Here is a 15286-nt window from a genome sequence, read left to right as displayed (position 1 = left end):
ATGGAAGCTGTTATGACTTAAGAGACAGGACCCCCATGGGGAAATATAAACTGAGTCAGCACAAAGACCTAGTCTGGGATTTACGGTAAAAACATTACTTGCTCTGTAGCCCAGAGAACTAAGTTTTAGAATTTCTTACTGTGTTTATCCAAGTAACTGCAAGCACTAATGAGAAGCAAACTTAATTGTTAAATATGTACAACTAAAGGGAAAGTGAAAAGCAATATAGATGTCCCTGGGAGAAAGTCTTCTTGAATTAATCCCCCTAAGGGAATTGCCTCTATGGAAATGCTTTACCTCCATAAATAACCAATCACACCTATACCTATGTGCAGTCCTATACCTTGAACCCCTTCAAGATGTTCTACAAGTATGCTAACAGCTCTACATTAAACAGATCATTTTTACCAATAGTCTGAGGTCCCTTTTCTCTTTGCTCCTCTGCTGGGGAGGCCAAGGGAAGCTGTTCTCGACCACCAAATGCATGTATTGCACCCCCCACACTTTGTGAATTCACACTTCCTATATTCTGGGGGTAAGAGAGAGCCATGCATCTGGGACATACTCTTTACTTCTTCACCAAAACAACTACTAAAAATTCCATCTAAAGTGAATGTTTAATGCTGGCAAAGAAATAATTCAGCAGTACCAATAAAAATCTCAAATATTACCATTTTCCTTTAATAGTTTTGGATAAATTTAAACCAACTAAAATATATGTGCCCCAAGCAACCCAATTACTGGTCTAATTTTAAATATTTAATTTTCTTATATATATATTTAATAAAATATAATCTTTATTTTAATTAGAGTTTGTTTCTAATTTCTAAAGGAATATACAAAATCAAATGGCCTATGAATTCAACAAAAGAGATTTTTGAGCATGATGAAATTGTCAAATCTAACTCTTATTGTTTTCTTACCTGAGCATATGCACATATTAAAGCCTTCCTACAAAACACATGAGAGAAGTCAGTTAAACTAGAATAAAGGAGATGAAACCCTTTCAGTTTCTCTAACCGCAACCACATTCCTAACAGCCTATAAAATTGAGATTTTACAATGTATGTAATTTTAGTAACAAGCCACTTCTTGCTTGTCAGGTAGAGAAACACTGAAGTTTGGAAATGACCATAATCCAGTGGTCAAGTTCGTTTTATAGAGTCACAACTCCAGCAGGCTGGGTCTAACTCCTGCTTATGTATTGCTGGCTCAACTCTCCCACATATAAGAATATGCCCTACAAGAGCTAAGTTGGTGATTGCACAGCCTATGTTCTGAATTTCAGAGGACTGGGCAACAATTTCCATATGGGGAGTTCAGAGGGGCATGTTAGCTTCTGTGACTTTTAAAAGGCCTGAGTTAGCATTTAACCACATATATTACCAATGTTTTCCATAAATATAATGCAGTCTACAACCATGTGTAAAGTAGCTGTTAAAGCACTTGCATTAAAAAGTAGGGAGCAAATTCTTGGATAGGGTTCAAAGTTCCCATATCCTGTGTGCTGCCACTTAGGGCTATCAAGTATCTCGTATATGTAGAATTAGCAGGTACAGATTTTTCTCTGCAGTTTCCATTAAACATTGTGAATGTCCTATGGGACAGTATCTGCTAAATTTCTATAGATGATATTAGTCTCAAGAGTATAAAACTGTGGACATATAATGAACCCTGATAAATTCAAATGTATAAATGTTAACTTAAAGAAGTACTACCGATGTATAGTATAACCGGACGAGAGAGAGAGTTCAGAAGCAATTTAGCCTAGTAGGCTCATCTGAGTACCTCCAGTTCTTTTACAGAATGATGGATTTAATTTTTTTTGTGAAGGGAAAGACCACTTGACTGGAATATCAAAGTCTTTGAAATATAACATCCCCCTGATAAAAAAGAACATTCAAGCAAGGCAGAGGATATTTTGCTCATAACAGTCAACTATTAGGAATTTAATCTACTCACAGAGCTACTCTCTATTTGGTCACTTGTAAAATGTACTTAAAGAACTTTCTAACCTTAATTGATGCTTTATAAAAACACATTTATTCTACTTTTGTGAACAATCAAATGTTTCTTAAAATATGTATGCTGTTTCAAACTATAGTATCTCCTCAGAATCAAGATATTTTTTCTAAAAATATATATAATCTTGTTTTGTAATAATATCCAGCTTAATGTTATATAAATAATATATATTATATATTATAGAGCATATTATACTTTGCCCTATATATTATGTAAGACTGATCATGGAAATTATTCTTTGACATAGAATAGAGAGGAAAAATATACATTATAAACTAGGATAGGAAAAACTGTTTGTATTCCAAATTCAGAGTAAAACTAAGAGGCAGTAGGAAAGAAATTAATACAATATTTCTAAGTCAATATTAATTTAAAAATTATTTTAATTGAAAAGGAGCATTTTTCTTTAAATAAATATGATGTAGTACAGCACCATGTTTCCAGTAGTTGTCTCATCAAATGTTAATTGTTGAGACTTAAGAAGAATTAGACATATTGGAAATGAAGCAGTCTGACATCCAACTATGATTCCCCTAGAAAGATACATATGGTAGCACCCATCCCTAAAATAAAATGTTTCAGTTGGAATCTATGTCCTAATATCTAAATGTGGAAAAGTTTCTATTCTGTCTGTCTGGAGGCAGACCAACAGAAAGCCCTAAATAGAAGCAGTGTAAACGGCTCAAAAGACTGCATAATTAATGATTCTGCTTCATCTACATGCACATGACAAACTTCTGGAATTGATGTAAGTCTTACTCTACCACCACCGGTGAAAGGAGAGCCAGCTGAGAGTTAGGAAACCAATCAAAACGGAAACTTTGGAGCAGCTATCAGTTGTGTGTCATCTTGCCTCTCTTTCCCTGTCTTTCTAAAGCAGTCATTTGAAGCTCAAATGAGATTACACTTCATGTGTAATGAACATTAGTTTGGAGGTGGAAGGTGAACAAAATATAGACAGATAAATATAGACATTACTATCAGGGTCAGCGAGTAGTCTACAGTGATTTGCAATCTTGATCACCTAAAAGTCAAAATATACTTTGTTCAAATTCAACATGGCATGCAGATTCTTAAGGAAACTGGGAAAGAGGAAAATTGAGTTTTATCTTCAAAGTCCTTTAGAGTGAGATTAAGGTACTATTCTGGCCATCACAGCGCAAGTCTAGCATCAAGTGATTTTAATTCAACAGTGATGTGAAAATTGCTGTATTATTTACGAAGCACTAGACAATCTGATGTACCATACAAAAAGTCTGGACATAAGTGCTTAGATACTGCAGCTGGAATTTGATTCTAATTGGTATTTAACACTAATTAGTAATGGCTCTTTTTCATAAGCCTATTTCATAAAGTCTCTTTGCCAAAATTGTCATGGATACCTTTTGTCTTACGGAATGGCTGATTATTTTAGTCAGGATGATAAAAATTTCTAGGCAGCAAATCTGACTCATTTCACTCCTTCACTGATTCTTTTACTCAATTATGTTGTAGGCAAAATTTTGCTCATTAAAATAAAAGGATTACATATCATTCCTTTGTGTGTGTGTGTGTGAGAGAGAGAGAGAGAGAAAGACGGGGGGGGGGAATGGGCTTTTAAAAAAATCTTTTTTTTTCTGATAACTTGCTTCTATTTCTGTTTGGGAGCCATGCCCAGCAGTTCTCAGGGGCTATTCTCACTCAGTGCCCAGGGTCACTTCTTGTGGTATTCAGGGAACTATATGGTACTAGGGATCAAATCCAGGCTTCAGTGTGCAAAGCATGCATTCAATCCACTGAGTTATCTCTCTGAGTGCAGAAAGTTCCTATTGTACTCATTGTAATGAGTGTTTTAGTGACACCTTTTTCACATGATAAGAAAATAGATATGCGTAATAAATGTGTTCCCATATTTCACTATCTAATAAGATGTGGTTTGTGATAATTAAGTTTAGGGAAATAACACAGTAAAAAACTTGAACCTTCTCTTAATCACATCTCTAGACCAGTTCTTCAAAAAAAAAGGCTAGTATTAACTATTACAATGAATGTAGTCTGTAATAAATTTAGGACAAACAAGTGCTCTAGGACTGTTTGATAACCATTTCCAGTATATGTTCTACCTGCAAAAGGTAATTGCTATCCATGAAAATGCTTCAATTGGTGCTGCTGGATTTACTATGACTAAAAAGCCTGTTGGAGAAAATTTAAAAGCAGGCTGGAGTGATAGTGCAGTGGGTAGGTTAAGTGCAAGTGACTCAGGTTTGATTCAAGGCATCCTGTATGGTTCCCAGAACCTGCCAAGAATGAAGTCTGTGTGCAGAGACAGGAGTGAGCCCTGAGCACGGATGGGTGTCACCCCGCCAAAGAAAACATTATTTCATTCCGAGCCTACACTTTGTCTAGAAAGATTCTAAACCTCAGTTTCTTGCTACTGGAATAATAAAATACAGGATGGTATTTTAATTGTATGCTTATCTATTAAATTTGCAAATTGCTACAATTGATCTACTTATGAACAGTGTCATCTATAGAAAAAGATGGCATTAGTGGGTGAAGAGACTGCTACAAATATCTCTATTTTTTACTCTAATTTTCAATTTACATTGATCATTCATACTGCTTGCTCCAGAAAAACTTAAAGGGTGGCAAGTGGAATTATCAGAAAATAAAACAATAAAAATTATTTTTGATTCATAGCTATATAATTTTAACCTATGTAAATAATGAAAATCATTTAATAAGTATAATATAATGCTTACTCATTTAAAATTTAAATCCAAATCTCATTAAAAATAGAAAGAATAAAATTAAAAATTTTAAATATAAAGTTAATTTTTATAAAGCTTTGGTTATGACAGGGAAGAAAAGATAGTTACACAATAAAATATACAAAACAGTAAACACAAAACAGTAAACACAATAAAATATACAAAATAAAATTTAATTCAATATGCTTTAGATGCCAGAGTTGAAAATAAAATAAGTATTAAATTATATATATGCAATGTTTTATTTTATTTTTTACAATTATTTTCCACCAACATATTTATTGACACACCATAATTTCTAAAACTTTTCATGATTGTGCAAGATTTTTTCTGTAGAAAATCCTGTCTCTATTTTTCTTTTTTTAATTTTTAATTTTTTTACTTTAATGAATCATCATGAGATGCAGCTACAGACTTATAAACTTTCATGACTGCATCTCAGTCAAACAATGTTCAAGTATCACCCATCCCTCCACCAGTGCCCATTCTCTACCACCAATGTTCCCAGTATCCATTCCCCACCTTCACCCCTTAAATTATACTAAATGATTTGAATTTATTTACATAGATTAAAGTCATATACTGCTCAATTATCCTTTACTATTATTCATTTATTTTCTGATAATTCCACTTGTCGTTCCTTCGAGTTTTGTTGAAAGAAGCAATACAAAATAAATTTATTATATATCTGCAAAGAGGGCAGGTTAGGGGATAGGAGAAAACCTGAGGACATTGGTGGAAGGAAGGGCACCCCGTTGGTGTGACTGGTGTTAGAAGACTGAATTTCTGAAATAACTCTAATATGAACAAATTTGTAAATCATTGTGTCTTTAAAACTATTTTTAAAAAATACCAGTTCTGAGAAAAATGTTTTTCCTATTGCGAAAGTAAAGACAATAACATGATTTAAAATCTCAGTCACAGTTGCTTTAACTATCAGAGTTAATATAGCATTTATTTTAGGTGTCAGGGACATAAAACTATGGAATGTTTATGGACAAACACACCTGCCAATTCTAAAATGGGTCATCACTTTATATTCATAAGACAAATCTATAGGTGTTAGCATATTTTTTTAGAGAAAAGAAATGGTGAAGTGACAAATATATCAACAGAATCAAGGACCTCTGAAAATACAGATTTCTGATCAGCCTTTTCAAATGATGTTTGAGGGGTCAGAGAGATTGTCTGGTATTGGGTCTAAGGTGCTTGCCTTGTGTCTTAACAATCCTATTTGGAACCCTGGCACCAGATATGATTCAAGCACCTCCTGGTATCATTCCTGAGCACAGAGTCAGGAATAGATTTGAGCACTGCTGAGTGTGGAACAGAAACAAAACAAAGCAAAACAAAAAGACATTAATGGTCTTAAAGATATATCTTATTTCAAAAAATTGCTAGAACTCATAATTTAGCATATATTAATATTCACAACCTTGATTCCTAGCATAAATTTGAAGAAAACTTAGCTAAGGGGAATTTAAGAGAAACCATGCACTAGTCTCCAGGGGTCCTCTCCCTCATTTATTCAGCAAAGAGTTGTGACAACACTTCTGAATTGTTGCTCTTAGTGCCCACTGAAGATTGTCATCTAGGTGTGCTCTCCCTGTCATGTACCAGAATCTAAATTACTGGAATAACAAGCAGTATAAATCGCATTGTTTGAATAAACAGTAAGCAGTTCTTTTCAGTTAGTGGTGTGTGTCCCCAAAGTCAGGGCCTGCTTAATAAGTGGGTGCTTGAAAGTAAAATAAACAGCATGCTAGGTCAACTCTTTTTTGAAAAATGGCAAACATTATATAAGAGCTAGGCAGAATGAGCAGAGATACAATAGCTACTTTAAAAGTCTAATGAGGATCTTAAAATTTAACAATCACCTGATCTGGGTGTGCTGCTTTTCTTCTCAGATCCCTCTGTGAGGAAAGGTCCTCAAGTTAATAAGCATCATTGTCATTCAAAAAATGTTATTTGAGCTTGGTTAAGTAAACACATGGAGATATAAAGTCAGCAGGTGAGTCTACCTTCCTCTGTCACTCTGTTTTCCTGATTACCTTTAATCTTACTGAAAACTATTAAATTGTCCTTATCAGAAAAATACACCAACTAGTCTTTTCGCTTGTGGTTCTGGAGTTTTCTATTCTCATATAGTGGAACAAAATCTCCAGAAGCCTAGTAAAATTTGTCAAAAAACCTCAAATCACAAGCTTCTTAAAAAACCTCAAATTATAAACATAAAATCACCAACAAAATAAAATTTGTGGTGTTTCAAAGGAAATCAATTACATTAAACCTCACTACCAAAATATTAAAGAATAATTTATAAGACAGTAAATCATATGCTTCTTTATTCATGTGATAAGATTATATAGCAGCAGGTTTAATAATCACCATAGTTATTAAGTAGGCATGAGTGTAAACAACATTTTAAGATATCTTCAGCAAATATGATATAGAAAAACTTGTGATTACCTTTGGTACTTATAATAATACTATAGCATTTTACTGACCATCCTAATGAAAGAATATTCGAACCATTTAGATATTAAGGAAAATAGATATGCAACAATATATCTCATCTACATTTATAGTTGCCAGGTTCTACTGAAGTAGAGATAGTTCAGACTCCTAATAGCATAATAGTTCATTAAATCAACGCTTTTGATTCACAATCTGTTGAACTAATCTCACAAACCTGTTTTGCTTAACCATAGTAAATATTTAAAAATTAAAATTGATTAGGAACAAATGTGATTTTGTATAATAGCTTATACTTCCCACAGGAAAAGATGCAGACAAGCAAGCATCCCAGAAAGATAGTGCACAACGAGATGGAGGTACACATTCAGAATCAGAATGGGAATGTTCCATTACCACAGCTTCCTAAGCCTTGCTTCACCCATGCTTTCCTATAGCTACATCTTAGTATCTTCCGGTTCTTGGCAAAGTTGCGGGAAGTAGATATTTGTTTTCTTTTTTAAAAAAGCAGGGGGATTGATTATTCTTTTTGTAAAACCATTGTCAGCTCCATCTAACTTTTAAATATGTTTTTAGCAAACAACACACTAACATTTGTTCGTTGGGAAGCCATCAGCTTTGGAAAATAAAATTTTACTAAGATTTTTGTCATTATTTTCATATATATGCCTGGCTGCTACTATGGACTGAAACATTCAGTTCCCAAATTCATACATTGGCATTTGAACCCTCTTCCCTACCCCTTCTCCCTGTACATACCCACACACAACTTAGTGGCTCTTTGAAAACAAAAAAAACTTTTATGAAGGAATTAGGTTTGACAAAGTCATGAGAGTCAGGCTCCCATAATAACATCAGTGCCCTTATAAAGAGACACCAGGGATATTTCTTCCTGTCTTTTTTCCCTCTCTGCCCTGTGACGTTACAGTGGATGACAGCTGTCTGCAAGTGAAAGGAAAGGAGTCCTGATTAGAGAAATGAATCAACTAGCACCCTTGTCTCAAACGTCCCAGTATCTAGAACTATATAAAAAAATTAATTCCTGATATTAAAGTCACCCGGTGTATGATATTTTGTTATGAGCTAAGACAGTATCTTCTAAAATACAGTGGCAAAGTCAAGCAGTTGAAAGAGAAAATACACAATCCTCAAATCCTAAAATACTCATTATTCTTTCTTTATTAAGAAATAGCTAATTTTTATTTTAGTTTTTGGATGATGTTATCATTTATAGTTTTAGAATTTTTACAGAGACAAACTTACTATGGTTGTGGCTGCATAATACACCATAAGACACTCCCTACCCATTATCCAAGAGTACCACACCACTTTTGATGGAGTTCAAATAGTAGGCAACCAATCATAGAGGGAAATATATATATGCATATATACATATTTTCAGATACATATGCAGAAGCTCATATCACTCAATCATTAACAACATGTTAGTGATATCCTAAAGAATGTCTTAACAGCCCTGCCAAAATAGAACAGTCTTCACACTGTTTCCTTTATGGATACTTTTTTGTAGACTTTTCAGTGGTTTTTCATAACAAACAATACAAAATATATTATTTTGGTTTTGCTTTGGGACAGGGCTTGGGACTTGGGATGGAAACATCCCAAACATGGTGGTGGGAAGGTGTAATGGTGGTGGGATTGGTGTTTGAATATTAAATGTAATCAAATATTGTGAGCTACCTTATAAATAAAAATATTTTTTAAAAAGCATTTATAGCTCTCTGCAGCTGCACGAGCATGACTCCAGAGGCCAGCAAAACTACTTTTAGTATGGGCAGCTCCTTGCAGAATGTCTCCAGACTGAGAACTAAGCCGTGACCCCATGCCTGCCCAGGAGGGAAAGGTATTTCTCTTTCTAGCCTTTTTCCTTGCTGGGGGGTGAAGGGCGTGGCAACCGCCATATTATGAGGACCACAGATGAGAGTTACAAGCTTGCAATGATCCAATATCTGGAAGAAATTTCCCTGGACTTAGTTGCTAAAATACAGAAATCCAAAACTGTGTGACCTCATATCTCTTCACAACAGGTCTGACTCTAGTGGGGAACCCCTTACAATAATAGTGAGGTTTTTGTTGAAATATTGAATGTAACCAAAGTAAAGAGAAAGTAAAGTGAAATTTATCAGTTTGGGGGGTGGGGGACGCGGGATGGGAGGTATACTGGGTTTTTGGTGTTTTAACTTTTTTTTGGTGGTGGAATATGGGCACTGGTGAAGGGATGGTTGTTCAGCATTGTATAACTGAGACTTAAACCTGAAAGCATTGTAATTTTCCACATGGTGATTCAATAAAAAAAAGCATTTATATAATAAGCATCTTCTTTTTTTTCCTTAACAACTCACAAAGTATAATATTCCTCCCTATTTTAGCGACTGAGAACATGACACAAATCTCTTCATTACATGTATCATGTAAATAGTTATAATCTATGATGACTAAAAATTGGGTTCCAAGATTCTTTTTTTGGTTTGACTAGTGACTTGAGAGCTATGAGGTAGTAAATGCATACAAGGATAATTTTTATTATACAGTTCACACTAATAATTATATTTATTTTATAAAAATAATAATAGAACAAGATAGTTTTTGTTAATACCTCAGTAGAGAATGAAGTTAAGGTAAATGGGAGCATGACAAATTCTAGAAATTTTGGATAGTGTGTTCAATGCTCTGGGGAAAAAGTCAGCTACTTGGTCAAGTCAAACAAATGTGACATAAAGAATATAGATTTTAGAATCACAGCAATGGATTCAAATTCATGCATGCTCTAACCTATAAATTATTTGGCAATAGCCTGTTCTCAGAGCTCCAACCTCATTAGTGAGATGGAGATTATATTGCTTCATCTCTGGGTTGTTGACATTTTTATATAATTAATCATAGCATGCAAAGTATTCTGAAGTGCTGGTCTCTATATTCCAGGCTCTCAAAATTATTCATTAGAGTATATTCTCTAATAGTTTCTCTTCTTTATAAGGAAATTATTTCTCTCTCTCACTCTCTCTTTCTCTCTCACTCTCCCCCCACCCCCCTGCACACCTTAAAAATCCTCCAAATAAAATCTATTTATTCTGGGGCTGGAGCACTAGCACAGCGGGTAGGGCATCTGCCTTGCATGCGACGACCCTGGTTCGATTTTCAGCATTCCATATGGTCCCCCAAGCACCGCCAGGAGGAATTCCTGAGTTGCATAAGCCAGGAGTAACTCCTGTGCATCACCACATGTGACCAATATATATATATGTATATATATATACATATATATACATATATATATTTGTTCAAAAAAAAGAAAATTATTTTTCAAAAACTAAAGTGTTGTGACTTTACAGTCTGTTCTCATATTTTGCCAAGTTATTGTGACCATCCTCGGACTGCAGAAGGCCCGAGATTATTACACATGACATAAATTGTAACAGGGAAGAGGTTATAAAAGAAAGAAGTTTAATGTTACTCACACACAGGTCCCAGGGCAGGTGCACAATTTCTAGAATCCATTAAAAAATACTAGCTTTCTATATTAAGAGTCTCTTCTAGCCAGAAGTAGCCACACTGGTATATGCACACTGTGTGTGTCACTTTACATGCGCGGTGTGTGTGTGTGTGACATGTACATGCTGAGATATGTGAAGAAATGAAAAATGTGATATAACTTCATGATATTAATTCTAAAGAACCAAAATTTATTTCTTTCCATTATGAGTTATCTTAATTATCCTATCTTGAGCCACTGCAAATATAAATTGATTATTGGATACAAATTCTTCTGGGCCTGAATTTTCTTGTGTGTTTTAAAGAAAAAAAATACATGCTTGTTTTAATTCATAGGAATATTATAAACGTCAAAAACCCATAATGTTTCAACAGGCTTTGAAGAGCACTGTCACTGTCACTGTCATCCTGTTGCTCATCGATTTGTTCGAGCAGGCACCAGTAATATGTCTCTTTGAAGAGCACAGTGACAAATCAGATCTGTCCTAAGACTGTTTTGAGGATGAACAGGAGTTTCTTTAATCTTGTAGTATATGTGAATAATCATATATTGGAAATTTCATATGGGAGAGAATATTTAGCAATTTCTAAGAACTCAAATTTTAACATTCTGCCATGTATGAGGAATTTGTCATTGCAGAAAGTAAAGAACAGACCCAAATAAATATAATTTTGCTTTATACTTAAAATGAACTTTGAGCTACTTAAAAAAATGAGAAACATTTATTTCATAATATCACCACTTTCACATTTATTACTAGCTAATTTCATTCACTTATACAAAGATCATTTTCACATCCAGTCACATGTTACTGTAAGCCTCTTAGAACTCTGAATAAAGAAATTTGCTTTACTTAAGTTCATTTCTATGTTATTATGGCATAGATGCCAACTTCTCTTTGGCTTGATTTTTTTTCTGTCCAGATTAAATATGAGAAGAGTTTTATTTAACAGGTTGTCAAAGAGTAGCCTTGTTTTAAAATATTCTACCACTGACAGGGCCTCACTTTTAGTGACATTCCTAAGGTGCAATTATCTAAATATCTAGTTCATTTATAGCAATTAAATAGCTCTAGCCAAAACCCAATGATCTATATATAAGAGCTAGGGGATTTCATCATGCAAATTAAAATTTGTATCACACTCATCAATAAAAAGAAAATGACGGTGAATATTGCATTTACAGCAGCAGTGTAAAGTAACAAATTACTATATACTAGTAGGATATGACAGTGTGGCTAATTATTCTTTATTATAGTGTACTTGGAAAAAATGGGGAATAACTTTTATAAATTGACATTAAGTTACAGGAGGGCCTTAAAAAGAATAGATACAAAAATTGGCAACGAGTTTTATTAACCCTACAAGTGTAAAAACTCATGCAATAAGTTAAGAAACTGATAATTTTATGCCAGAACTTATAAAACCCGACTAATAACTAATAATATTAGAGTTTAGTTTGCTTGTTTCTCCTCAAATATGTTCTTTCATTTTATATATAAATGTAAATAGTCAAATCTAACTAATATACTCAAGATTATCTTCCCTATTATATAGGAAAAAGATGTAAAGAAAGAAGAGAATAATGTTCAGTTTACTTGGATGGAAAAGTATTCTTGAAAAGTAAAATAACTTTTCCATTTCAGTTAACAGAGCATAACATATCAACCCTTTAGGTAATTAAAGAGAAAGTGATTTCAGACAACATACCCGTTTCCTTAGATTGCAAGTAAGAGTGAGATTCCTTGAGAATGAGTTTGCAAAAGCTGTATAAAAGTCCAGGACTTTGAGCAAGGCTTCTCGTTTGATGATGTGGAGGTCACAGTATGTCAGTGCCCTGACATTGGCACATGCATGAGCAAGGGTAGTTTCCTTCCAGAAGATGTCTCCAAACACATCACCTTTCCCTAGAAAACAGTATAATATGAATGTGCAAGCATATTTAATAGTTCTTATCCTAATCACTCTTTTAATTCCAGTTTATATATGATGTTGCTCATCTAGTATAATTTATAGCTTGAATAAATGCCAACTTTATATGACTTTAATGATACAAAACAATTTTATACAACACTTACATTGAGTTCTTGATGAAAATACACAGGACTGAGAATACACAAACTCTAGTGGAGAAATCCAAAACTCATTTTAACAGTTTTGTTTTCTCTGCCACCTAATCTTTCACATTGGCCCAGATTAGAATGGGCCAATGCGAGTTCTTCCTCTCATCCTTTCTTCTGCTCCTGCTCATAGATATGGCAGTAAAACACAGCATACAAGCCAATGCTATGACCTTTATAACCTGGAGTGGATTAGACATTAGTTAGACATACTTTGTTCATCAATTTGATTCTTCTGTTCTAGGCAGACTAAAACTCACCAGAATTTGTTCCTGAGGATGCCCTCCTTTCCACACAGACCCAAATCTAGCATACAGTGTAGGCAGAGAACTTTCTGTTCACACATGAAAACCTGCCAATGAAGCTGATAAAACATGGAGATCCCAAATTGCTGTCCCACAGATAGTCCTATGAAGAGTGCTATTCTACAGTCAAATAAGGATGCGCTTTAAGAATTCTAGAACATTCAGAAATTCTCTAGTCACTTCAGAACTGCATTCACTGGCGTTGTGAACCCAACTCATTGCAGTTTCTAGTAAAAAAAAAAAACACTTAGTTTTCCAAAAGGGCATGAACAAGAACTAGAGATTATGTACCAAAAGGTATATGTGCAGAAGCAATTACCTAGGGTATCATGGTCTCCAATGTGTCTTCAAACATGTTAGTTATTTTTTTCCTTGAGGTCTGACAAGTGTTAGTTCTTTTTGCACTCTAGTGCAGAGATGAAAAAAAGTCTGCTCTTGTCATGACTAAAGTTAGAACTGACAGGAGTAAAGGAAAAAGGAAAAAGAAAAAAGTGTGCTTTAGAGCCCTTCAAGCCAGCTGGACCATGAGAGACAACGATAATTTATATTATCGTTGAAATATAAATCACAAAAGAGAGAGCGAGAGAATATTAGTGAGGTTGAGAATGGGGATATGCAAGGGAGAATTGTAGGAAGGGAAACTAAGTAAAATCACAAATTACAAAGAAATAGTTTGGGAATACTTCCAGGACCAGAATGCATTCTAGAAGGAGAAAATATGCATATTGCTGAGAATGTGGTTTTGTATCCTTAAAATGAGCATAAAATAGCACTGTAGCACTGCACTGTCATCCCATTGTTCATCAATTTGCTCGAGCGGGCACCAGTAATGTCTCCATTGTGCAATAAACAAAGATAAATGTTTAATTTTGAGATAATGTATTTGTTTATGGATGCTTCAAATTTTTCTTTTAATTAATGACATTAGCTCTCAAACAGTCTTCAGATAGCCATATATTTGTCACAGAAGGCTAATTAGAGAGCTGAAACTCAAATAAGGTGTCTAGGGCTATACAGCATCATAATAAGTCAAAAAGATTTATAAAAATTGATAGAAAAAACCCTACTTACATTTACACAAATTTCAGGTATCAGTAAGTAACATTCTATTTGTACTTATAATTATAATTATAGATATTTATTCTAACTGCATTGCTAGTAATATAGCATTTACTTATAAAAATTTACTAATTTTATAATAGTCAAATGGAAATGAGATAAGTGTTTTTAAATAAATAACCTATGGTACTCAGTCATTAAATTTTATATATTATAAAACTGACACAGAAACACCCATGTTATATAATAAAGAGGTCATGAAATAAGACCTTGTCATGATACCCCAAATTTACTGCCAGGACTGATTCCTGAGCCAAGAGCCAGAAGTTAGCACTGCACTCAGTTGGGTGTCCCCACTGCACCCCACTCAATTTTTTTTACAAATAGGATATTAAAAAATATATAGTATGTTATCATTTTATGTACTCTATTCCACTAGAACAAACCACAGTATATGAAAAGCAAATGTATTAAATTGGTTGTTTATGCATTATGGTATAATGAGTTAGATTTTTTTTTTCACGGGGGAAAGTTCTCCCAAGCGTTAGTGTGGGTGCTGGGGCACCTCCCAGAGATTCTTGTCTAAGTTGCCAGTAATTCAATGTTTGGATCAAAGATTTGGTACTACTTAGACCCAGGAGTTTCAGGGATTGCCCAAACTACCTGGAGACTCATAGGTTCTTAAAGAATCCAAAGGTGCTTGGAAGATAACATTTATCCGTAAGCAAAATGATGTTGGCCAGCAACATGCCAGGCATGTGTCTTATTGCTTGTATAATCTATCAGGCCTGTGAATTCATTTTTAATAAGACCAATAATCTGGGTCTGAGCTATAGCACAGTGAGTGCTGGTCTTAAATGTAGCCAACCCAGGTTTGATCCCTAGAAATGCTTATGGTCGCCTGAGCCCTGCCAGAAATGGTCCCTGAGTACTCTGAGAGCTGCTGGGTTGATCAAAAGACTGAAAAGAAAATAATAAATGACCAACAAACTTTATGTTATTATAGTTTCTGTCACTATGAAACTATTAGAGATTCTGA

General features: G+C 34.2%; 1 protein-coding gene across 1 annotated transcript in view; it reads right to left on the bottom strand.

The window, feature by feature from the left end:
* KCNH5 (potassium voltage-gated channel subfamily H member 5) overlaps positions 1–15286 on the bottom strand; it is a 349253-nt gene that overhangs the window by 44752 nt on the left and 289215 nt on the right. The window contains exon 10 of the mRNA XM_004612371.2: positions 12474–12670. Coding sequence (XP_004612428.1) covers positions 12474–12670 — 197 coding nt within the window. The remainder of the gene's footprint in view (positions 1–12473; positions 12671–15286) is intronic.

This window comes from Sorex araneus, chromosome 3 (genome assembly GCF_027595985.1).
Source record: "Sorex araneus isolate mSorAra2 chromosome 3, mSorAra2.pri, whole genome shotgun sequence".
NCBI classification, from domain to species: domain Eukaryota; kingdom Metazoa; phylum Chordata; class Mammalia; order Eulipotyphla; family Soricidae; genus Sorex; species Sorex araneus.
The sequence above is the reverse complement of the archived record's forward strand: the minus strand, read 5'-3'. Positions and strand labels throughout refer to the sequence as shown.